The sequence below is a fragment of the Arvicanthis niloticus genome, chromosome 5, assembly GCF_011762505.2.
Source record: "Arvicanthis niloticus isolate mArvNil1 chromosome 5, mArvNil1.pat.X, whole genome shotgun sequence".
NCBI classification, from domain to species: domain Eukaryota; kingdom Metazoa; phylum Chordata; class Mammalia; order Rodentia; family Muridae; genus Arvicanthis; species Arvicanthis niloticus.
This window is the reverse complement of record NC_047662.1, coordinates 32,830,779-32,857,169: the sequence shown is the minus strand read 5'-3', so window position 1 is coordinate 32,857,169 and position 26,391 is coordinate 32,830,779. Positions and strand designations below refer to the sequence as shown.

At 36.9% G+C, this 26,391-nt stretch overlaps 1 protein-coding gene across 3 annotated transcripts in view; it reads left to right on the top strand.

The window, feature by feature from the left end:
- Positions 1 to 26,391, top strand: part of Scmh1 (Scm polycomb group protein homolog 1) — a 119,257-nt gene that overhangs the window by 40,840 nt on the left and 52,026 nt on the right. The window contains exons 1-5 of one of the 3 annotated variants that reach the window (XM_076934282.1): positions 1,010 to 1,150; positions 6,978 to 7,119; positions 8,033 to 8,103; positions 15,002 to 15,236; positions 24,248 to 24,336. In XM_076934282.1, the coding sequence (XP_076790397.1) occupies positions 7,044 to 7,119; positions 8,033 to 8,103; positions 15,002 to 15,236; positions 24,248 to 24,336 (471 nt within the window). In that variant the 5' untranslated portion in view covers positions 1,010 to 1,150; positions 6,978 to 7,043. Of the gene's footprint in view, positions 1 to 1,009; positions 1,151 to 6,977; positions 7,120 to 8,032; positions 8,104 to 15,001; positions 15,237 to 24,247; positions 24,337 to 26,391 lie in introns of those variants that run through there. The other 2 variants (XM_076934281.1, XM_034502548.2) reach the window with 2 other exon arrangements.

The following is a 26,391-nucleotide window of genomic DNA, read 5'->3' as shown; positions in this document are numbered from 1 at the left end:
GTAAATTGCTTCATATTAGACAGGTATCTGTTGAGCCAAATATGTTTCTTCATAATTTCTGTTAATCATGTTCTAACTTCGGCCCATATAGTAGAGAGTCAGCTTTCTGGTTATTAGATGGAAGTTCCAGGTATGCCTTTTCTCTGCTGCTCTGATGCTTTCATAGTGCAGCCACTGTCACCTCACACCAAGGTAGCAGTGCAGCTAGAGTGACTGCCCCTAACAAATGAGTATTCTATTTCTCCTTAACATGGTCCATTAGTGCCTTGTCTTGATGTTATAGCAGAATACTTGACAAAAGCAAGTTAGGAAGAAAGAAGGATTTATTTAGTCTGAGTTCATACTCATGAACAGTGTGTGTATGTACAGAGCAGGGCAGTAGTGGTGTCAGGGGCTTCAGACAGCTACCATATCCACAAACAGGAGCAGAGGCAGATGAATGCCTCTACTCAGCTAAATTTCTCCATCTTATGTATTCTGGAACCCATTGAATGGTGTTGTTTACAGTTAGTGTTTAACATGTTTATACCTGAACCAGGTATATAGAGTTCAGTTCCCTGCCTGAACGCTACAGAAAGCATAGCAAAGCCTCTTTTCTTCATTGCCTGAAAAGAACAGCGATGTTGCTCTAGATGCTTTATTTCTATTACATAACAACGCCTCAAGTTACCTTTCTTTTTCTTTCTTTTTTTTTCCTCAGTGAAGAAACTACATGAAACCTCAGTTAACCTAATCTAGATAAACCTTTACAGACATGCCCAGAAATTTGTTTTTAGGTCCTATTACATTGACTATATTAACCATGTGGTATAAAAGAGTCCTTTAATACCCACACCTTTTCTGTCTGTAACCTCTTTTTGAAAATTTTCTCTGAAACAGTTTGCTTTTGCTTTGACTCCTGCTTATCTTATCCTTTTATACTTAGGAGCCCGGATGTTATTGCCTCTGGGAAGCCTTCCTCAAACCTTCTGCGTGCTCCTACAGCACCCTCCACCTCTCCAAGTGCAGCCCTCACCACACTCTTCTGCCATGGATCACTTAGTTTCTGTCCCTCTCTAGACTGAAGCTCACAAGAATGAGGGCAATATTTTGATCATGGTTATATCTGCAGTGCCCAGCACAATACTGTAAATAAGTCTTGGAAGAATGGGTGAGGAAATGACTCTGAGAACTTCTTTCTTACTTGTGACTAATGTTAATGGATTGTTTCTTCTGTTGCACTAAACTTCAAGGCACTGTGTTTAACAATAAGGGTTGAATGAACAGTCCCCTTCTATAAAGACTTTAAATAGCTTATCACAGTGATATGATGGAGTGAGTAGGAGCTTAAAGGAGATAAGGGAAATCAGAAGGCATTGCAGATCAAAGAGTGGTTTTGTTGAGTGGCTTTCAATGTATAGTGGTGGTTTGGTACAAGGTGGTGGGATATGAGGTGCTAAGGTAGCAGACCAAGCAAAGTATCCAAAAGTTTGTTTGAGGAAACTCTTAAGCTTCCATCTAGCATAAGGTCCATGATTCTGAGCCTGTGAAGCCTCTTGAACCCAGACCTTTTCTACCCCAGATTCCCTGCCTGAACGCTACAGAAAGGCACAGCAAAGCCTCTTTTCTTCATTGCCTGAAAAGAACAGCGATGTTGCTCTAGATGCTTTATTTCTATTACATAACAACGCCTCAAGTGACCTTTCTTTTTCCTTCTTTTTTTTTTTCTCAGTGAAGAAACTACATGAAAATGTTTTTCAGTGTCATAGCTGAAACTTTTTGGTTTGGTTTGGTTTATTTGGCTTGGTTTTCTTTTGTGAGGTTTTTGTTGTTATTTGGGGTTTTGTTTGAATGTTTTGTTCTTGTTTTACTCAACCTTCGGCTATAGTCGAGGCATTTGATGAAAGATTGTACACACTAAATCACTCAGACTTCTCTGTGCATGAATTTTTTAAAACCCTAAACCAGATGGTTGGAATGTATATTAATGAACTCTTAGTGCATTGATTCTGGGAGCTGAGCTGCCACTTGAAACTTCCCTTTTTAGCCAGGGTATTTGATGAGCACTTTGCTTTTAGCTAAGAGGTTTTTTTTTTTTTTTTTTTTTTTTTTTTTTTTTTTTTTTTTTTTTTTTTTGTGGTATATTTAAGAAACACTAATAATACAATCAAGTTATTATTTTCAGAAGTTATTTTTTGGTTTGATGTTTTATTTTTATCAGATCCATTAACAATATCAATCTAATAATTTTAAAGGGTTCTGGATGATGTTTTGTGAGTACTATTTGACATCAGACATTTTAGAACAACTGGATTTTATTAGAGCTATATATGCTACCATTTATTAATCATCTGAAAAATGCCAAGAACATATAATATGCAAGATATGAGTTATTAAAAGAACCCGTTCAAGCAAATTATTTAAATTGATTATGAAATTACTTGAAGCAGTGTTCCTGATGCTGGGATAGACAGATTAATGAAAAGAACAGAATAGTATCCAGAAATAGATCTAAGAATGTATAAAAAAATTAATACATAAGCAAGGTAATTTCAAATCCATGGAGAAAAGATGGTTTATTCAGTAGATAATAATGGAGCACATTTATTAAGGAAAAAAGTTTAAAAAGGAAAGCTAGATGCATGCCTCATTTATTTTATAAACTAAATTACAAAAAGATCAAATGCTTACATATAAAAAAAAGCAAAACTGGGACATTCTTGAAGAAAAAAATGAGTTAATATTTTTTATAATATCGAAGTGAGGAAAATGTGGTATGAAAACCAAGAGGCCATAAAAGGAATGGTGGAGAAACATAAGGGCAAACCCTACCAAATGAGACAAGCATTTTCATGATATAGATGAAGGGTTAATGTTTGCAGAGACCTTAGAATCCGTAAGAAATGGAAGTTTGTTAGCAGAAAGATAGCAAAAAATAAATAAATAAATAAAAACTAGTTATTAAGCCTCTGAAGATCTTCAACCTTATTAGTAATCAAAGAACTGTCCAGAAGTATATTAGCATTTCACTGTCTTGTTTTTCTTTTTCTTTCTTTCCTTTTTTTTTTTTTTTCCCTGTTAAGATTTATCAAGTTTCCTAGCACATAAGAAGCTAAGGCAGTAGCACTGCTAATTTGAGGTCAGCCTAGGACAAGTACCAAGTTCCAGGCCAGACTGAGCTATATAAGTGAGACCCTGTCTTTAAAAAAAAAAGTCAAAAGCTAGAAATTGTCAAAACATAATTTTAGCAAAGGCATGAAATACATATATACTTTATTTTTATTTTTCTATTCTTTAAGAATTTTATACATGTATACAACGTGTACACAATCTACCCTCTCTTCATCCATGTACTTGTGATAGTAGTGGAAATTGGAATACTCTTTGTAGAGGGTATTTCAGCAATAGATACTGTGTCAAAACCTAAGCCAGTTTGTCTATTAATCCCCTTCTTTGGTATTTTCCCTAGGAAGACCATCTTAGTCTGACTTTCATCACTAACTAAAACCTAAGAGTAGGAAGAAGCAAAAGAGGGTGGTGGTGGGAATATGACCAAAATGTTTTATATGCATATATAATGGATCCTAATGAACCACCTTGCATATAATTAACATATGTTAATAAAGGCTTAAAAAGTTAAATAAATAACAGACACAATCTACCCTCTCTTCATCCATGTACTTGTGATAGTAGTAGAAATTGGAATACTCTTTGTAGAGGGTATTTCTTGGGGATATTAAATTCCCAAGAGAATTTAAGGGAGGAGAGATTTATTTTGGGTTGTTGTTTCAGAGGTTTTGGTCATGGTCAGCTGGCCCTGTTGCTTTTAGGTCTATGGGAAAGCAGATGTATCACAAAGAAAGGAAGGAAACTGTCTCATTGTAGACAAGGTAAGGAGGAGTAACAGAAAGGGACCAGAGACTAGATAAGCCCTTCAAAGGCACACACCAAGTAACCAGCCTCTTCATTAGACTCCATCTTCTACCATTTGACCACTTTCTGGGAATCTGCTGACAGTCTATTGATAGATTAAGTCATTGATTAGGTCAGAGCCCTCGTGATGTATTTATTCATCTGTGGGAACACCTTCTCAAAGGCCCAGGAAGATGCTTTAATAAGCTTCTAGGTGTCTCTCAGTCCAACCAAGTTAACAATTAAGATTAACCATTCCAAAAATCATTTTAAAAGTACAGATGGGTATACAAAGATGCGCACTACCACATCAGGTGGTGTGTAAATGAGCCTCACAGTTGTTAGATCTACTAAGTTACAATGAAACAGTGTTTTGACAGTAACCTTGGAATAGAATTTCTAATCTAAAGGCATTGATCATTATGACTGCTCTTAAGGACTTTTCTTTCCACATGTAAGTAGAATGAAGTAGAGTTCTTAAAGGGAACATAACTAGAATAGTAGCCAGTTAGAGCAGCTGATACGTAAATATGTAAAGCTGCTTCTTTGTTTTTTTTACATCATCTTTCACACCACTTTATTCCTTTCAAATGTTTATCACATTTCTTATTTATGTGCTGGGTGTGTCTTATACACCAGAATGCAAGGTAAATTCCGTAAGGTAGGGATTTCTGTTCAAGTGCCTACTCTGTGAAAGATGCTCAGTAAACAGGTGTTGAATAAATAACTGAAAACTCTATCATATTTGAATGTTTTAAACACTCGTTTTAAATGTGTTTAAATTATAAAATATTACATGTCTGTTAGTAATATTCTTCAAGTAACTGCAGATCCCAAGTAGGAACTAGGGCTTAACAACTAATAGCACTCGCTGCCCCTGAGGAGGACCTCAGTCTGGTTCCCAGCACCCAGGTCAGGTGGCGCACTTGCACTCTAACTCTAAGGAGATCGGAGGCCCCTTTTTGGACTTTGTGGACACCCTCACACATGTATGCATACTCAAACACTGATGTAACACACATAATTAAAAGAAGAAAAATAAAATATTAAAAATTTCCTATATTATATATTCTCATAGTATATTCTATATCTATCTATCTATCTATCTATCTATATATATATATATATATTTCCTATGTATATATTCTCATATATGTATTCTCATAGTGATCTGTTCTATCTTGTTAAATTTTTCTTAATTAGAATATTGTGCAAGTAAGTTTAATATTCTGCTTATCTAGTAACTGAAAGTGTCAAAAACATTTAACACACTTCTTTATACTTGAAAGGATATTATGTATTTATCTTTTTAATGTATTTTTTATTTTTGTGTATTTATCAAATGAAGAATTTATATACAATTGTATGCATTATATATGCAACTATCTCCATCTTTCAGATGAGTAAACTGAGGCTTGGAAGGTTAAATTTGCCCAAGACATTTGCTATAAAAGCAACATTTTTGACTTCCAATATATGTAAAAATACCAGTAGTCCATAAACACAGCTTTAAGTACCAGAGTCCTTGAAAACTACCGAGTGAAAACTCTTAAGGTGGTTCCCTGAAGTTTGAAGAAATGAGAGCTCTTAGGAACATGGTTTTAGAATCAACAAGTTAGACTCCGTGTTGTGAAACTACTGAGTCTGCCAGCTGGTTTTATCAAGACTTCCTAGATGCGCCGGGTGGTGGTGGTGCACGCCTTTAATCCCAGCACTTGGGAGGCAGAGGCAGGTGGATTTCTGAGTTCGAGGCCAGCCTGGTCTTCAGAGTGAGTTCCAAGACAGCCAGGACTACACAGAGAAACCCTGTCTCGAAAAACCAAAAAAAAAAAAAAAAAAGATGAAAGCTTTCACTCTGACTTCCAACTGTCTGCTGCTCTGTCACACCACAGTGGCTGAGTGTTAAGAGCTGTGATATGGAATAGCTGGCTTTTATAGCAAAATAATTTTATTATCTTTTTTAAAACTAAGTTTTGATATATTCCTTGTTTACTTTCATTTCTTTTGTGATTATTTTAATGCTTGCAGATTCAGAAGTCATATGAACTGACTGACTTTATGATAAACATGAAAGAATGTGTTTAAATAATCTGGTTAGGTTTCTCTCATTTCCTCCTCCTACCCCCACCTGTTGATAACTCAAGCAATCAAATAGAAGAAAAAAAAAATATGGTTCAGATCAATCAGCCATCATGGTGGGTGAGCTGTTTTTAACAAATTTCTCTTTGCTCACTAATAGGAGATTTCCTACATGGTATATGCCTTGGGTTTCTGGCCTTTTTACCTTATAGCACAGGAATTGATTAGCATGGTTGATATGTGTGATAGGCAGCTATAACTAATGCCATCATAATTTTTAAAACCAGAGTCTCTTGGGTACTTTTGATCAGAACTCAAGCTAGTAAAAACAATTGCCCAGAATTTGCCACACCTTTAACCTGTGCTTCCTAACACACGAGCTATGAGCCATATCTACAGTTGAAAATTATTTGAAGTTAAATAAAATTTAAAGTTTAGTTCCTTACGCTAGTCACATTTAATATGTTCAGAATTAAATGTAGCTAGTGTTATCTTACTGGCTACATAGTTCGTGTCTGTCAGCATGGAAATGTTGAGCTGGGCTTGCTGCTCTAGACGATAGAAAGCTTAAGATCTCAATCCTGTGAAATCCAAGATTGAAAAATTTGACTTACATCTTTCATTTGTAAACATGTAATAATAATTTGCAATGTTTTCTTTTTGTAATAGCAAGTAATGATAGCATTATTCTGTCTTCAACTTAAGACTTTCTCAGCTAATAGTTATAATACTATCAAAATTAAATTTTTGTAACCTCTTTAAATCTTCATCCTAGGGAATTACCCTCTCATTTACTCTACGGGCTGTCTAGTCATGTCGTTTAATCATTGACTGGCTTGTGAAATATTTCAGAACTGATTAGGATTTCTGGCCAGACTTACTTGCTTAGTTAAGGATGGTGGGAAAGGGACAGAACAGCAGGTGTACAGTCAATAGAGTGTGAAGTCTTGGCATCATCTTTGTAGTGATTTAGATATCATTATTCAGTGACTCATTTTTATTCCCAGCATCTAGTGCTTTTTGCATGGCCCAAAGGGGCCTGTGCTGCTCCACTACAGAGGAAACTTCAAGAAATGCTGGTTTGCTACAGTGTTTTAGCTCGTGAGAATCTCTGGGACCTTCCCTGCTCCATCATGGGGTCACCTCTAGGTGGGTATTAGGGGGAAACTGTAAATTGCTTTAATTTTGAAATAAAAACTTGGTAATCTTTTTGTCATTCAATGATATTTGTATATAATAGCCTATTCCTTTCTATGTTGTCCCAGCCCCAGGATACTGTCAACCTCAAAGATTTCTTCTCTAGTTCACTGTTCTTTATACTTTGAGATACTTAAGGCAATATCAAGAGACTAAAAGAATCTGTAGACAGCCAGTCTCTCTGTCCTTATTGCCATCAGGACTACATCCCAAGCCCTACTTTGGGCTAGATTACCACATTCTCTTCATTCCATACTACAGTCCAGCATTTCGTGCCTGGGGTGGCAACTTAGCAGCTGAGGACTGGAGTGTATTAGCTCATTCATGTTGCTTTCCTTCCCCTGAGATCTTCTTGCCCATGTCTCTAGATAGTCTTTGCTTTATACTTCCTAAGCTGTGGTGTGGGGTTGAACCATATTGGGTGCTAAATCATGCTACCTGACAGCATTTCAGGGCCTCTCTAGGAGTCAGATTGTTCAAAACAAACAATTCTCTCACCACCTTCTCCCTTTTCTGCTTTCTATGGGCTTCTTGGTACTTCTTTGCTACTCTATATAAGGTATACTAATATACCCTACTTCAGAATTTTCAGTCAGCATAGGGTCTAACATGAAAAACAGCAAGAGTCATCTTAAGACTGATTTTAAAATGTTAATTTAAAAAGACCCAGAGCACTTGGATTCTTCCCTCTAAGAAGATTAAGATCAAATTAAGATTAAGATCAATATTAAGATCAAATAGGGAAAAAAAAAGTTTAAATTTAAATGTCCACTAATAGCTTACTTGCTGATTAGTGTAAAGTACATCCTAAAAGCAGTTTCTTAAAGGAAGTTGACTGTGATAAAGATTTCTGTTTCCTTTACAGGTCATTTTACCTGGGACAAATACCTAAAGGAAACATGTTCAGTCCCAGCACCTGTCCATTGCTTCAAGCAGGTAATTGATTTTCAGTATGGTTAGTAGGTGGGAGACAGTGTTTTCTGGTGCTTGAGTAATCAGAGCATGAGGTAGGAGCCCTTTGATTTCTTACCTGAGGATCCCAACGAAAAATTTGATTAGAAGGACTCAAGTAAAAGTTGGTCACTGAGTTTTATTTAGCACCAGGTGTCTCCCTGACTTCATTTCCAAGTAACACCTTCTGTCCTCCAAGGTTATTCTGTTACTGATTATACTGAGGTGTTTTTTTTTTCCCTGTAGCTCTTAATTTAATTCAGAGAGATAGAAAAGAGAATTGTGGATTTTAGATGGTTCTTGAATATGGAGCAGTGTTTTCCTGTGTTCAACACCTCTGCCACAGTCTTACCTTTCTTTAAGAACACTGAACCCAGTCTTAACTGAGGGACAATTTTGGAGTGATTTAGAGCTGCCCACATAAGATTAGGTGTTGCAGACATGTGTGGGTGGAGCTGCTGTGTCAGTGTGTGGTAAGAGTGAAGCAGTGCATGGGTGCTGAACAGCACACGTCACAGGTCGCTGTGTGATCTGCCTTAGTCCTCAACGAGGCCTCATCAGCAGTTTACTTTCATCTGTTTTCTAAGAAAAAGTACACATTTCTGGTTATTTGAAATAATATAGTCTAAATTCATATTTTTACCTAAAATATTCTTCAGTCAAAATATACTAAGCAATAGCTTTCAGGTCACCAAAGATCAAGCAACTGAACAGTGACCTGAGAAATGGGAAACAAATGAGCTAAGCCTGTGTGATTTGCCTTCTGCCTGGATCCAGATGATCTTCCAAGGAAGGGGAATCTTGGGTTGAGCCACCAGACTCTCTAATTCAAGCATATGGAACAAGAGAGTCCAGACACATTAAAGTAGCTAGAATCTACAGGGAAGTGTGTCAGAGAAGATGAGTGTTTAACATAACAAAACCCAACAGGTCTACTGAGGATCGCTTTTAATTATTCAGGAAAGTACTGCTGTTGAGTGATGAGGAACCTACTTACAGACAGTGGAGAATCATCTGAAAATATTAGAAGTCAGCCTGATAGTATCTCACACAAGACTGAGCATAGTTCCTGGAGAGCCCTTTCATTAGCTGGACATGGGGAGGATGCTCAGGAAGTCCTTCTGACTGACATGAAACAGTCACTCTGAGCAGTGTTCCATTTTTTCATAAAAAAATAAAGTAATTTTTATTAAAATGATTATTATTTTAATTTTTAAAATTAATTATTAAAAATTAAAATTAATTATTTTAATTTTTAAAATTAAAATTATTTAGATTTTATTTATATTTAATTTTATATTTATATTTAATTTTATGTTTATATTTTATATAATTTTATTTATATTTAATTTTATATTTATATTTAATTTTAAATTTATATTTAATTTTTAAAATTAAAATTATTTTAAAATTAAAATAATTAAAGTAATTCATTAAAGTTATACTAAAAGAGCTCAAACTTCCCTTAGGAAACTTTATCTAGAAACAAATCATAATAAATCTATAGAAAAATAAAATATCTAGTACTCAGTGTTAAAATGCACAGTTCTTAATAACATCCAGTTAGAGATTATTGCCATGCAAAGAGGCAGAAGAGTGCAATCAGTAGTAAAGAGAATAGTAAATTGGTTCCAATAACTCAGGGTCATACAGAGCACACAACAGTACATAAAAACCTTCAACTATTAATTGATAGGTTCAAAATGTAAGTAGAGAAATGAAATATATCAAGACTCTCGACTATGTATAAAATTAAAAACACTCTGGTTAATATGAATGTTAGAAGAAAATATTAAGCTCTGAGACAGGAACAGAAATTATCGAAAATGAACCACAGAGAGGAAACAATTCAGATATAAATGAAAGAGAACTGCAAGCCATGGCTTCTGCTTGCCATGTAGACATATAATTGGAGTTCCCAAATTGAAGGGGAAGAGAAAAGTATGTGAGGCCAGAGGAGGCCAGTGGGTGTCCCCATACATTTTTAAAATGGCTGTGATTTAAAAGAAGACATTGAATTGGGTAAAGATAATGGAGCAAAAGGGATTCTTATACGCTGTTAGCAAAAATACACAGTGTGTCACCCTTGGCAGAAAACATCATACTACTAAAAGGGAAATTGCCCTTAGAATTGAATAATTTAACTAGAAAATTAGCCTCAGTATTAAATTAGCATTCTAGTTAATGATTTAAAATAATCCGACAAGAGATATAACACAAAAGAGAAACTTTCACTTAAAAATAGCAGCCAAAGGGGTGAGGTGAACTTACAAATATCCACCCTACATATACAACATATCTGACCAAAATATGCTCCATAAAAAATTAAAAATCATAAAAGGAGGCACTGAGATAATGCCTTAGTCAATAAAATGTTTGTTGCTCAAACATGAGGATCTGGCTTCAGATTCCCTAGCACCACATGCTTATGGTCAGGAAGCACACACACATGCAGTAAGAAAAGAACAATTGAGGAAGACATTGACATCCAGCCTATACATGTATACTTACACATGTGCACAAACTTAAATATGTACACATGCAATACACCACTTACACAAAAAACATACAAAGAAAATTTCAGAAATATAAACTTCTGTTCTTCAAAAGCCATACCCAAAATTTGTAGAAGAATCAGGAAACAAATCAAATAAAGGCTAAAAGAACACAACAAATAAATAAAATAATCCTTTGAAAAGATTAATAAGCCTTAACTAAAGAAAGAGTGATGGCCCAGATAAAATTCCAGATGAAAGTAGAAACATTACAACTTAGAGTACAAAAATTCAAAGGGTCTAGAAATTATTTTTGAAAAAAAAAATAGGAAATTCTAGTAAAATAGAAAAATTTCAAGACCTGTAGAACCTACCAAAGTTGAACCAAGAAGATATAAAAAACAGAATGGGGCTCTAGAAAGATGGCTCAGTGGATAGGAGCACTTGTATGAGCATCCCCATGAAAAGCCATGCATGCCTGTAATTCCTGCACTGTGGATCTCTGTGGCTGGCAGCCTGCCAGCCTAGCTTCAGATACAGTGAGAGACAGTCTCAAGAAAATTGGTGAATGATAGAGCAGGACACCCACTGGCCTCCTCTGGCCTCTGCATGGGTGTGTGCTTACACATATGCACTTACATTATACCTCAGCATACCTGTATGCATCATTAATAAAAAAAAAATCTCACTAAATAAAAGCCTAGGACCAAATTGTTGCTGAATTTAATGCAGCTTTTAAATTTTTCTTTTTTTTTTCATGTCTGTCTGTCTGTCTGTCTATCTACCAAGTTGGCCTCAAACACTCTATATAGCTGAGGATGACCTTGAACTTCTGATTCTCCTGCATCCACATCCCAGTTTATGCGATATTGGGAGTTAAATCCCAGGACTTTGTACACAGTAGGCAAGCACTCTCCTGACTGACCCATATCCCAAGCTACTGAATTTATCCAAACTTTTAAAGATCTAATGCTAATGTATCTCAAATCATGAAAGAAAATAAGGATCACTGTGTATGACTACAACAGGGAAACAAGGATGAGATGTAAAGAATAGCAAATCATACTGTGTTTGAAAATGTTATAATGTTATCTAGCACCTATGTTCTGCGTTTTCAAACTTAGAAATCAACTGAAATGGGGGGACCCTTCTCAGCCTATTCTGTTGAGCCTGAAATACCTGTTACCAAAGCCTGACAGCACAACAAAATAAAACCATAGAGCAATAAACCCTGATGGACAAATGCAAATAACCTTCAAGAAAGTACTTGCAAATTAGAACCAAAGGCTTGTCAGAAAGATCATACAGCATGTTCAAGTTGTTTTGTTTCCAGGGATATAAAAATGGTTCAGAATATGCAAATCAAATACTTATTATACATAATATGTTACATACATAGAATGAATTATAAAAATCATGATCATCTCAATAGGTGCAGAAACAGTAGTATAACATTCTTCATGATAAAAGTCCTGAACATATTAGGTATAGAAGGATTGTACATTAACATAATAAAACTTGTATCTGACACACATTTAGGCAGCATCCTACAGAATGAAGTAAACGGAAAGCATTTTCTCCCAAGAATCAGAAACTATCCTGCTGTTGTGGTTTATATTGCTCTCAGAAGTCTTAAAATTTAGTATTGCCACAGCTCTTATGTAGTATAATACTAGAAATTTTAACCAGAGCACTTAGGAAGAGACAGAAAGAAAAGTCAATTGTCCTACTCCTTGCAGATGATGTAATTGTGCCAGAAGTGAGGGGACAGAGGCATAATTTCACACTGTTGCTCTCAGCAGCCTGTGGAGTTACCTAATGTTTTACAGACCTTGACTCAAAACAGACTGGGGTTCCTGGCTTTGATACAGAAAAGAATTTCAGAATTGAGCATTATGAAACAGTTGTTCATTTTTATTATTAAATAAGGTTTAATCTATACTTTATTATGAGAGAGACATACCTAAGTGTGGATATAGACTTAACAAGGGAAAGTTGTAATAAGGTTTTTTTAACATTAGCTATATGTATTATCCAAAGAGGAAACAATGCAAATATTTATCAATGATAAGTAAGCAAAATGGAATATGTCCATACAAGGTTAATTAATAGTTTTGGGGGTCTCTGCAAAGAAGGAAATGTAAAAAGCTCCTAACAATGATGGTGAAGATGTTATAAAAATAGGTACGGTATTTTGTTGCGGATAATACTTTAAAATGGTGCCTGGTTCAGCTTGTCCCTGACTAGAAGCGGCCAGTGGTGCCATGCTCCTGCCACTGCTCCGCTTAGACCGCAGCTCTGGCCAGCCAGAAACACCAGCTCTGGCACCCATGAGATGCCAACATGGTATCCACAAGCTTGGCTGAGCCCCTGATAATACCTGCCATCCTCACAGTACCCGGTAGAAATGAGACTCTTAATGCTTAAATATTATCCAATATTTATATATTTGGAAATGCTCAGTTAGCAAGATCCCCACACAATTAGAGTTGTTACCCAATATCTAACCTTTTGATATAAATGGTTACCCAGGACTGCTCTGGACCTATGCATAGTTCTCCATGGCTGCTTGCCTCCTCCTCCTCTTGCTAGCTCCTCCTCTTCTCCTCCTCCCCTCTCCTCTCTTTGCTCCTCTCCCATCAGCTCCATTGCAAACAATGCAGCAGCAGCAGGAAACCATCGTGCTGCAGTATTTACACAAGTATGCATGTGCTAAAAAGCATGGAGTCATATTCTGTAGAGGAGTTGATTTTGATGTATGGGTCACACATAAACCTACTCTCATCATTAGAAGTTTATTCAAGAGAAAGGAAAGTGGTTGCCAAATGTAGTGTTACACATCTATAATCCCAGCACTTGGAAGGATGAGGCAGCAGGAGCACAGGAATTAGAGGCCTGTCTGAGCAACATAATGAGATCCAGGTACAGCTGGACTGTGGTTGAGAAACTTATCTCAATAAATGGGAGTGGGTAGGTAAAAGGATTTATGTACTAACATATACAGAAGGTGTTTTTGTTGTTGTTACCTAGACAATACAATATCAACATTTATATTAGTTATTATAAGTAAGTATAGATACCAAGAGCATGGCGTAGTAGTATAGGCTTTGATCCCAGCACTCAAGAGGATTGTGAATTCTAGAACAGACTGGACTTCAGAACGAGACTGAATCACTGAATCAAGAAAACAAAACAAAAATGTCTGTGGGAAGATGTTCATAGGCTATACACAGACACCATACCATTTGGGGTTTGACCTTCTGCTTGAATATAAAGTGGCAGCCTGGAATTAATCCCTCATAGACATTAATAAACTATTGTATATTTTCATACAATAATTTGTTTATGAATGTACATAGCCACATGTTTATAAGAGCCAAAAGCTAGAACTAAACTAAATGGTCTTTTACTCAGCAACAAAAGGAAATGTATATTGGATCCAGGGTCATTAAAATTTAAAAATCATAAATGTTTAAGGCTTCAGATTTTGGAATATTTTCTTATAAAGTATCTTATTGATATAACCCATCTAAGCATGCAATTTATTGTTTCTTACAATACCTTATACCTAGGGTCTAAAAGTAATTATTATACAATATGTTAATAGTCTGTATTTTGACTTCAACACATCATATAATGCCAAGTACAGATTTTTTTTGTACCAACAGGTCAGTGACAAAGTTTTTCAGTTTGAATATCATAATTTCAGATTAGGTATACTTCATATATATATATATATATATATATATATATATATATATATATGAGAGAGAGAGAGAGAGAGAGAGAGAGAGAGAGAGAGAGAGAATACCAGCATAGTTATATTGGCTAAAAAAATTAATAATAAAAACAGTACTTCAAGATTCCATCTAAGACTAGAAGTCCCCGGGAGGGATTAGAGAAGGAAATTATAATGAAGCATGTGAGAACTTGAAGAAAATGCCATGTTCATTATTTTGATCATAATGTATATTCAGAGGTGCATGTGATGCCGTGTCAAGACTTACCAAAGTATATAGTTTATGTCAATGTTAGTTGATTTAATATTAAAATAAAAAATTAACCTCTAATGGTCTGTATGGTAGATGTAGAAAAAGTGAATGATCACCAGATATCATCAGACACTCCTACCATTTCTTGTACTGGTAATGAGTTAATATTTGATATGTCACAGGAAAGTAACTTCTTTCTTTCATTGTACTTTCTCATGAGTCATTTGTATAAAAGCTTTCCTACATGTTAAGGAATAAGCTAGGCTGGTTATCCTTGGCCCAGCTATAACCAGTTTGAATCCAATGCTTGTATTTTCAAGTTCCATCTCCTTATCATTCCTCTTGACATGCAGTTTATCTATAGTCTGCCTAATTCCCTTGCCTTGTTCTCCTCAGTCCTACACACCTCCAAGTAATGAGTTCAAGATCAGCATGAAACTGGAAGCACAGGATCCCAGGAACACCACATCCACCTGTATTGCCACAGTAGTTGGACTGACAGGTGCCCGGCTTCGTCTGCGCCTTGATGGCAGTGACAACAAGAATGACTTCTGGAGACTAGTTGACTCTTCTGAAATCCAGCCAATTGGAAACTGTGAGAAGAATGGTGGTATGCTGCAGCCCCCTCTAGGTGAGGAATTAGAGCCCTGTTTTCCCTGGTCAATCAATCAGCTAGCTTCCAAAAAACATACATCGTACTATGGAAAAGTCTGGAACACACCCCTACTCTTTCTTTCTCATAGAGTCGTTCCCCTGAAAGGCCACCTAAAATAAAGAGACTTATCTTTACCTTAGTGTAGGGTGTCTAGTCCTCACACACCCTGTTTAACTTAGCAAGAGACCATTCTCTTCCCATTCGTGTCTGTGCTTATGTATACTGAAAGAGAAAAACAGAAGGGGTTTGCTTCATTTAACCTACTTCAGAAAATGTAAAGGGGAGGGAGGGAGGGAAGGAGGGGAGAGAGAGAGAGAGAGAGAGAGAGAGAGAGAGAGAGAGAGAGAGAGAGAGAGAGAGAGAGAGAGAGAGAGAGAGAGAAGACAGACAGACAGAATGAGAATATAAACCTCTTATCAAACCCCAAAAAGACAAGAGAGAAAGTTCACCTGGAAGAAAGGATACCTGTTAAAGAGTCTCTTAAATTCTCTCCCAGTTCTTACTTGGCCCTTGGAATTTTCTCATTAAGGTTCTATCTATTCTTTTAGTTAAACTAATAGTCAATCTTCTCTTTCAGATCATAGTCATTCTTTTTTTTTTCTCAATAATTGAGAAAATCAAGCCACCTCATCAGTTACTGATGGTTACTGTTGATTGTGGTGAGTCTTCATGAGAAAGAGTGATAAGCTGTGGGTTCTGGGACATGTTCCTTTCAGGATTCTGAGCTATGTTGACTGTGCTTAGGGGAGATGTATCATTTAAACGAGTTTAACATTTTCTCCCATGTAAAAAATTATGTGGGAAAATTTCAAGTATGTACAAAAGAAAACAACACAATTATGTCAGTCTGTCTTCTATTGTTACAATTGTCATTGTGTACTCTTATTTTATCTGTACTTGATTGTGTCTGTCCTAAAGTACAAATATAGTACCACTTTATCATGAAACAGTATGTCTCTCTTATAGACAAGAATCTTTTTTAACAGCTATGCCTCAAATTCAGAGATCTACCTGCCTCTGCCTCCTGAGTGCTGAGACTAAAGGCATGAAATAAGCCAGGTTTATTTCTTAATACCATTAAATATTTGGTATTTAGAATTTGCTATTGTCACACCACCTTTACTTTTTCTGTCTTCCCTGGTCTGTCTCTCCTTTCGCACTCCTTTGATCTCCTCACCACTTCTACTTATCTCTTCTCCCCTCTTTCCTCCTCTCTTTCCCTCTTCCTCCTCTTCCTCTTCCTTCTCTTCCTCATCTCTCTCTCTCTCCCCTCTCTTTCTCATATCCTTCTCTCTCCCCACATCCTCTTCTATATTTCTTCCTCTTCCTTCTCTTCCTCATCTCTCTCTCCCCTCTCTTTCTCACATCCTTCTCTCTTTCCATATTCTCTTCTATATTTCTTCCTCTTCCTTTCTCCCTCTTTTCCTCTATCCTTTCTCATCTTGAATTTCCTTGAATAAGGTTGGTTGGTATAAAGACAATATGGTTATTTGGATTAATTTCTTTCTGGGTGGCACTGTCACTAACTTAAGAATTAAGGTTCATTTATCTGTAGGTGCGGACTTGCTTTTTAATTAATTGGGTTTGCAAATATATAAGTATATGCATTTTAAAGTAAAATTTATGAAACAAAGTATCAAATTCCTCTCAGTGTAGTTTTTCCTTTTTGAATAGGTTACCACTTTCTTAATTTTATTGTTTATTTTTCATTCAAAAAATATAGCCACAGACGTAGGATATAGTTGAGAGATAGAGCACTTGGATAGTATGCACAAGGTCCTGGATATAGTACCTAACTTAAAAAGTAATATAAAAGCAAACAAAATATTTAGGTAAATATATGTGTGTATACACACACATATGTATAACTGTTATATATTAATATGAATATATTTGTGCCAGAATATTGTTATTAATAGCTATATCAGAGAATTCAAGAGTAATAAGAAAATGTATATATAGATATTTGCATGTATATAATGCATATACATTACATGTATGCTTATAAAAGATAGCATACTTTACATACTTGTCTTAGCTTTGTCTTTTTTGTTTACTGGTGTGTGCTAAAGATGACTTTACAGTGAAATAGAATTATTTCTACTGCCTCTTCTAGTTGCACAGTGCTATTTTATTGTGCTACTTTTGGATAACAATTTAGAAGCATCTTGCTGGGGATAGTTGGTAGAATGCTTGTCTTGTATGCATGAATCTCCTACACTTCAAAACAATAACAACAAAATGGCAATAACAAAAGGAGGCTATTGTATGGACTGCGACTATAACTCAGTGGTAGCTAACTTCTCACTTTCTTCCCCTAGGGTATGAAGCTCTAGGGTTCAATTCTCAATACAACAAAAAGGAAGAAACTCGTTAGTACAGAGAATGTAGCTCAGTTGGTAGAGAGATTAACTAGCATATGTGAGACTGAGAACCTTGGGTTCAACCCCATCACTGAATAAACTGAGTGTAGTGGTTCATGTTTATAATCTCAGCAGTCAGGAGATGGAGGTAATAGAACCAGAAGTTCAAGGTCATCCTTGTCTGCATAATAATTTCAAGGCTAGCCTGGGATTGATTGGCTATGTCTCAAAACAAACAATAGAATAGAAACATTTTCAAAGATTATTAAAACTATATACTCAGTGATGATAATAAGTATCTAAATAAAGTAATGAAAAAAATCTCTATAAACCTGTATATCAAAAAAGAAAACAAAACAAACCATTGCCAACTCATACTTAAATATAACTTTGAGGTAAGAATATGAGAAATTAAACTACATTTCCATGAGAATATGAAGCTCTGATACCAGCAGAGACTAGAATCAATAGTTTATGCAGGCAGAAACTGTATAAAAAGGAAGAGCGCTGGAGATCTAACACAGCCTAGAAAGAACTAGACCCTTATAGAACAGAAGATATTCAAAACAAAGCTGAGATCCAGCGGGATTCAGTTATATGCTATTACATAATCAAGCAGGAGGATCTGAACTGATAGTGTGAAGGACTAGAAAAAGAAGAACAATATTGGGGAGAAAAAAACACTGTTGTGGGAAGGAAGACTTAATGTTGCAACAGTGAACAAGGAAGCAAAAAGTGGAATTTAAGTATATGTAGAACCTAAGAGAATAACAATCAAAAGACATCCTGGACTCCTCATCTCTTTCCAGAGAAGTCTGTCTTCTAAAGAAACTACGTTTCATTATGGTAACTCAGAAACTTAAGTTCCCTGCCAAAATAGAACCTCTGGATTTTATTGGTCTAGGAAAAATAGACACTTGAAAATGATCAGTTAATATCCATAAAAAGGAAGAAAAACAGATGAGGGTAAAACTGCATCAGTTATTTAAAATCTTGTTACCAAAACCAGTGACTAATCAGAAAGAAACTTGCACCACAGCCTAACTTGACCTAAACAAGTACTGACAGGTAGAGAAGAATACCTTGACTCACAGTGAAAATCACGCTAGAAATGTCTGCTAGAAGATGTAAAATGGAATTGTCCAAACTTGGGAAACTGATGAATCAAAATCGGCTCAATTAAAAATTCAATTCCAAGATGACCAATGAGACAACAGATCCAAATAAAAACACTACAGGGATGTTGAGGAGAGAAGTAAAAACATGCAAGGGAGTGAGATAGACTAGAAAAGATAAAGCCCTGTAGAAACAAGGGAATGAGATAGACTAGAAAAGATAAAGCCCCGTAGAAAGGACGTACTGGAACATAGAACATGGTCCACAGAGATTCACCTTGTCCATGTGGGTTTGTTTGACAAATAAAACAGAACAAAATAAAGTTTTAAAATAAATTTAGATTTTAAAAGACATAAATCTATTTAAGGGGGGCTATTTTTACTTCCTGGGAAGTGTACTTCAGATTGGTCAACTCTGAAACATTCTTGTAAAAACTATTGAATTTGAAGGAGGAGAAGGAGGAAGAGAAAGAGGACAAAGAAGAGGAGGAGGAAGAAGAAGAGGAGAAAGAGCCAAGTCTTTTTTAAAAAAATTATTTATTTACATTCCAGTCGTTGCCCACCTCAGTTTCCCCCTCCTACAGTTCCTCATCTCATTCCTTCTTCCCCTTACCTCCCCACAGGCCTCCCCCTTACCTGGGGCCTCAAGTGCATTTTCTCCCACTGAGGCCAGACCTGGCAAACCTACACTATATATGTGCCAGGGCCCTCAGACCAGCCCATGTATGCTGCCTGGTTGGTGGTTCAGTCTCTGGGTGCTCCCTGGGTTCTGGATAATTTGAGACTGCTGGTCCTCTATGGAGTCACTCTCCCTTTCAACTTCTTCAATCCTTCCCATAATTCAACCATAGGGGTCCATGACTTGAGTCCAATGGTTTGGTGTAAGTATCTGCTTCTGTCACAGTCAGCTGCTAGTAGACCTCTCTGAGGACAGCCATGCTAGGTTCCTGTCTGTAAGCACATCATAGCATAGTAGTGGCAGGCCTTGGTGGCCTCCCCTCACCCCCATGAGATGGATACCAAGTTGGACCCACTTTCCTTCAGTCTTATCTCCATTTTTGTCCTTGCAGTTCTTTTAGACAGGGACAATTCTGGGTCAGAAATTTTGACTGTGTTAGTAATCCAGTCCCTTCACTTGAGACCCTGTCTATTGGATGTACACTCTTTGAATTTCCTCTCCCCAATGTTGGACATTTTGGCTAAGGTCACACCCCAATGAGTCCCCGGTCTCTGGTACTTTCTAGAGGGTCCCTCCCTCCCATTCCCCAAGGCTGCTTATTTCCATTCATTCTCTTGGTACTCTGGGCTTCTCTCCTGTCCCCCTTTTCCCTTCCCCCTCTCCTCCCACCCAGATCCCTCCCTCCCCCTGCCTCCTATGATTATTTCCTCTCCTCTTCTAAGTGGGATTAAAGCTTCCTCACTTGGGCCTTTCTGCTTGTTACACTTCTTACAGTCTGTAGGTGTATCCTAGGTGTTCTGTACTTTTTGGCTAATATCCACTTATCAGTGATTACAAACATACTGATGTCCATCCATTTGCTCACAAACTTTATGATCTTGTTTTAATAGCTGAGTAGTATTCCATTGTGTAAATGAACCATATTTTTTTATCCATTCTTTGTAGACTACATGGCTCAAAGATGGCAACCTTTTCCTCAGAACTACTGTTATTATTGACCCATTCTTCTCAATATTGTGTTTAAACAGTGCTTCTGAAGCAGTAGGCCAAAAACTTGAATATCTACCAAAATCACTTTAAGTAATTTCTTTATCTAGGTTTTAGATTGGTAAGGTCAGAATTTGGGGCAGTAAAACTGATAGAGCCTGTAAATCTCCCCTGAAGATTCCACTGTCCAAGTTTGTGAGTCACTGGTTTAGAGCAGAACTAAACAAGGCAGAATAAACTGCTTTCTCAGCAACATTGGCTACCATCTGATAGGTGTACGCTATGCTATATGAAAGGAACTCTGTGTGTGGTCTATATCATTGTTCAATCTTTTCATTTGCTACATAGCTTTTAGGGTCAGTGGAGAGATTTTTTCAAAAATACATTTATTGTTTATTGAACTTTAGAAATGTGTAAACTTTTATGGATGAAAAACAATCAAAATATTAGAGAGAAGAGGCTTTTACCATGGTGACTTAAATACTTATTTTATAAAGGTAATTTTTAAAGTTTTCACTGACCTAGTCTGCAGCAAGACTCTTAGCATTGATAATTCAAGAAAAGTTTGTTGGACCACATCTTCACCTTTGGCCTACATCAAAATCAGTCACAACTACTATTGCCAGTGAAATCTGAGTTGCAGGTACAACAGGGAAGTAGATAGAGTCTTGCCAGAACCAGGAGGACTCCTCTTGAGCACTTCTCTAGTTTCTTCTGTCTTGCACTCTTGGGCTGAAACTTTGATAGGTCAGCATCTTGTCTGGCAGATACAGAAATAGGAAAGCAAAGGGAAGTCCATAAGGACTAGTGAGTTAATGACACCTCTGTATGCACATTTGCATGCCAAGCTCTTAGGAGAGCTGAGGTTAGGTGCTATGGAGTCATATTGATAGCTATAGTCTCTATTAACTTCCCAAAGCTTGTTACAAAAGACATTGGTAATGGTAGAGTGAGGGTGAATCCACCTGTTACCTGCAGTAAGCAGTGTTCCATGGCATGCCACCAGACGGTGCAAATTATAATTGGAGTAGAGCTCTGTTGATTACATTTAAATCTGTGATGTGATAGTTCACTCAACAGCTGGACTCTACTTCTCCAGTGACTCCCACAACCTCAGGAACACCTGGAAACTCTTAGAATGGCTTCTTGAAGATTTTAAAACAATCCTAGCCAAGTGAGCACAAAGCAGGCTGTGCCAGGGCTGACTTAGCATTGTGTGGCCAAGGATAATTTGCTTTACCTTAATTTTAACCTCAAATTGTTTCACTTAAAATAGCATTAGTAAGGTTTAATACATATGGCTTGTGTGATAATTAAATGGAATTAACACTGTGAACCAGCCATCAATTTCTGACACCCAAGCTCCTTTTCAATGTAAAACTCAGATCTATGACTTTAAGAGTATTGAAACAAATTTCCTATTCTCTTTTATTTGGATGGGGAGAGAGCCACATCACCTGGGAAGCAATGGAATAAGATATTACCGTGTCAACATGTATATCTGGCCCTTCTACCCCTAAAGATGTTTGCTAGGAGGTAATGAAATAAAGAACTATAAGATATAGGTCTAACAAACATTAGGCAGAGCTTGGTGAATTCTGCGGTATGGTGGAGGAAGGATTGTAGGAGACGGGAGGGTCAAGGAAACCACAAGAAAGCCCACAGAATCGACTAACATGGGCTCGCAGAGACTGAACTGCAGAGACTGATGTAGACCCTCTGCATAGGTGTAGCTTGGTCTTCTTGCAGGACTCCTAACAGTAGTAGCAGAGGCTGTCTCTCTTTTCCCTGCTTTCAGGACCATGTTCCTCTTACTGGGTTGCCTCATCCAGCGTTACTATGAGGTGGAAGTACTTAATCCTGTCACAACTTGACATGCCATGTTTGGTTGATATCCCTGGAAGACCTGCCCTTTTCTGAAGGGAAATGAAAGAGGAGTGAAGGGGGTGAGGGTGTGGTAGGAATGGGGCCAGATGACTGCCATGGGATCACGTAATACTGTAATCATAAATAATTTTTTTAAGATAGGGCAAACCATCATGTATTGAAATCTGTCCCCACCTCACTAATGTGACCTTGGACAACCTACCACTCTGTCTCCATTTCATCTTCTATCAACTGGTGATCAGTCATTGTGTCTGCCTTATGTTGTGTGTTTAATGGCATGTGAAGTGGATAATACATTCAGTACACATTGGCTGTTTAGCTGATACCCTTATATGGCTGAAAGGATTTTTTAGTTCCTCAAGTTTCAAATGAGATGGAAGACTCTCAGTGACCTTTCTTTAAAATGGAGTTGAGAAATCTGGCAGACACACTACTCATTAGAAACTGAGGGCATGAAACCTAAATTTCCTAATTTTGCAGCCATCTAACTGAATATGCCTCCATATTATCTCTTATACACACACACACACACACACACACACACACACACACACACACGTGCGAATGCTCACAGAGAGAGAGAGAAAGAGACAGAGAGAGAGAGAGAGAGAGAGAGAAAGAGAGAGAGAGAGAGAGAGAACACGGTCTTAAACTTCTGGAGGATTTTGATTTATAAAAACAAAAACTGATCAAAGCAAAAAAAGTAGCAGTCAAAAACCCAGCTCAAGCCAGATTAGAGAAAGAAATAAAGGAGGCAAGAATTATTTAATCATATAACCAAAGAAGGCCAAGAAATTAAATTACCTGGTATCATGTCTGAACAGATTGTTTTAAATGCTAGAATTTAAATCTCTCCATCCCAGGCTTACTTTGGTCTTATTTGAGTGTGTTTTCTATGCAGCAGTGCTGAATCTATACATATTCTTACAGCTGTGATCTTTTTTAGCATAGCTCAGATTATATCATTTGCATACTTTGAAACCTTAAGTGGTTTATTGTTGCTTCCTTCCTCATCTTTAAAATGAAGATAATATCTCTGTTTTGAGGCTGTCTTAAGGATTCCGCAGTCAGTGGAAAGTGCTTGGCACAGCGCCTCACACTCAGTTGCAGTCTCTGTCCTTATTCCATGTTTTCAACGTTACACAGACTAACTGTCCTCTGACTATGATGAGAAGGCCAAACTTGGGAGACAGTTTTAAAACCATCTCAGGATACAGAGTTGAAGCCAATTTGAAAGGAGGACTTGGGGACCAAATTGGAAGACCAAGGCTAATAATGATCTTAATTTTTACAGCTCACTAATTCAATGGTTAATTGACTGAGTGAATTTCACTGGGCAGTTGAATTTTTAGGCTTACTTTTTGGAAAATGAATAATTTGGTATAGAATAATCTTTAGTTTCATCATTAATGGTTCTTATTAAAGATAAGGAAGTTAAAAAGTATGTATGCATGTGTGACTGTCTTCAGAGAGCCATAGGAAAATGGTGTATTAATTTATACTGAGTGATTTACTGCTGTGTTATACTTATAAATTGACTTGATCAGCATTTTTTTCTTAAGAGACTATTAGATTCTCTTTTATAATATTCTGTCTAGATCATTTCCAAGTATCTATTCTTCCTATTTTATTCCTGTCTTGGATTTATGAAGGAAAGTGTTTGAGGAATTAAGGTAGTATTTGTCTTAAAGTCAGAGCATTGGTTTTGTAGCCCTGTCATACTACTTACTCGCTGCACTGCCTAGGATACATTTACATTCCCTCCAAAGGGCCTCCTTTCCTTCCTCTGTCTAAGCCATTTCTTTTGCTAGCTTTTAAATCCTTTTCTAGGGCCTCTGATTCTATGACTGTCACAACATAGGTCCAGCAGGAATAGCTAGATTCCAAAGGGAGAACTTGATATCACCTTGCGTTTGAGAACATTTTTTAACCTGTTCTCCATTATATTTACTGCAGGATTTCGGCTGAATGCCTCCTCTTGGCCCATGTTCCTTCTGAAGACACTAAATGGAGCAGAGATGGCTCCCATCAAGATTTTCCATAAGGTATACTGTGCCTCAGCTATCACCATCTGCAAGCTTCTTAAGACCAAATACTTGCCTTCCATCCATTAAGGAGTCTCTCTTGTCTCTTTTACTTCTGTGGCATGAGAATGCTTCTCAAAAACTAGTTCAGTAGAAGATTTTTTTAAACACCTATGAAGCAGGTGTTATCTTCAGAAAATTATATTAGTCTGCAATAATGAGACAGGATTTCTGGTTTGTGGGTTCTAGCTGCCAATAACAAACAAATTAATATATTTTTGTTGTTTGGATTGGTTTGATTTTTTGAGAACTCCTAGAGATCCACCTGCTTCTGCCTCTGAGTGCTGGGATTAAAAGCATGCACCACCACTATCACTCGGCTGAGATATACTTTTTGCTTTATCTGCAAAGTGAACTCTTAACAAGATTGTTAAGAAACTAAGATGTGTTCATTAGAACTATAAAATATAATACAATCTTGAAGCAATTTTTAGAGTTCTGTAATCTGTGTTCTAAGTAGGGAGAAATAAAGGAAACTGTTAATTATCTATACTATGTTTATAGCCTTATATATATTATCATATCTAATACCCACATCTAGCTTATATACTAAGAATTATTCAACTCAACAATTAAGAAGCACACTTTAAAATTTTTAATTGTCTTTACTTTTATTGTTTGTTTGTTTATGTGTATGAGTGTTTTGCCTATATTAATGCATTTGCACCACATACATGCCTGGTGTCCCCAAAGACCAGAAGAGGTTATCAGATTCCCTAGAACTAGAGTTAAAATGTTTGTGAACCACCATGTGGGTGCTGGAAGCCAAACCTGGGTCCTCTGAAAGAGCAACCAGTGTTTTACCTGCTGAGCCAGCTCTCTAGCCCCTGGGAAGCATTCTTCTGAGTAAGGAACTGCTCAGGATCGCATAGCTAGTAAGGGACAGGACAGGGATAGGTGGCCTGTGTTTATTCTTTCTGTGCCTCAAAAGGAGAAAAGGTTAGCCTGTTGACAGTTGACTTCTCCGGTGGGGTGAGAGTCCCAGCAGAGATGACTGAGTTAGGCTTACCTGTGTTGCTAGTTAAAGCTAAACCATGGGAACACTCTGGTTTCCACATATATTAGGCCACTTGAAATCTCTTTCAGTGATAAATACCTTAAACGGTGAGGTAGTTGTGTAGGGAAGAGCCATCAATACTCTCCTTAGTGCTTTGTGGTGCTTACTAGAAAGTAAGAAAAGCAACAGTGTTAAAACATGTGATAAATGCATAGCTGTCTTGGGGGTTTTGCCAAATCTTACTTTATAGAATCTTGCTTTTATAATCATTGTAAAACACAAGATCAGGCTTGAACCATGCCAGAAGAAAATAGATCTTAGAGCCTGGCCAGATCTGTTCAATTTTTATCTCTTCAGTGAAAGAGATGATGGCATTTCTAAGGAAGAGACTCTGGAAAGGGGTGGGATGCAGCCAGCTTTGATTAGTCTTCTCCTCTGTGGTTGGGTTGTCTAGGGACTTCAAAGTTATATGAAGGCATTGCTAGGTGCCTGGCAGAAGCAAACACAAAACTCTCTAGATGGTTTGATGTCACAGTAATTCAGTGAAGGACTACTCAGAATGACCACTGAGTCCTACCTTACAAAGACCTCAGAAACTTTCAAAACACATGTTACATGATACAGAAGTAACAAACATCACATTCCCCAAGTAGTTTCAGACAGTACAAATATCAGCTAAAGGGTATAAGGTATGTATTTTGCCTGAAGAACTAGAAGAAGAAATAAAAAGCATTTTTATCTTTACATATTTATTTTATTTTGTGGTGAGGGGTACATGTCATACATACATACATGGAAGTCAGAGGTCAACTTATAGGAACAGGTTTTCTCCTTTCACTCTTTGGGTCCTGGGGATGAAACTCAGAAGGACTTGAATGATCAGGCTTGTCAGCAAGTGTCTGTAACCACCAATCCATCTCACTGGCTCAAAATATTACTTTTTAAATGCCACATTTTTAAAAGAACAAAACTGAACATCTGAAAATAAAACTGAGAAATTTCAAACCTTTGAAATTAAA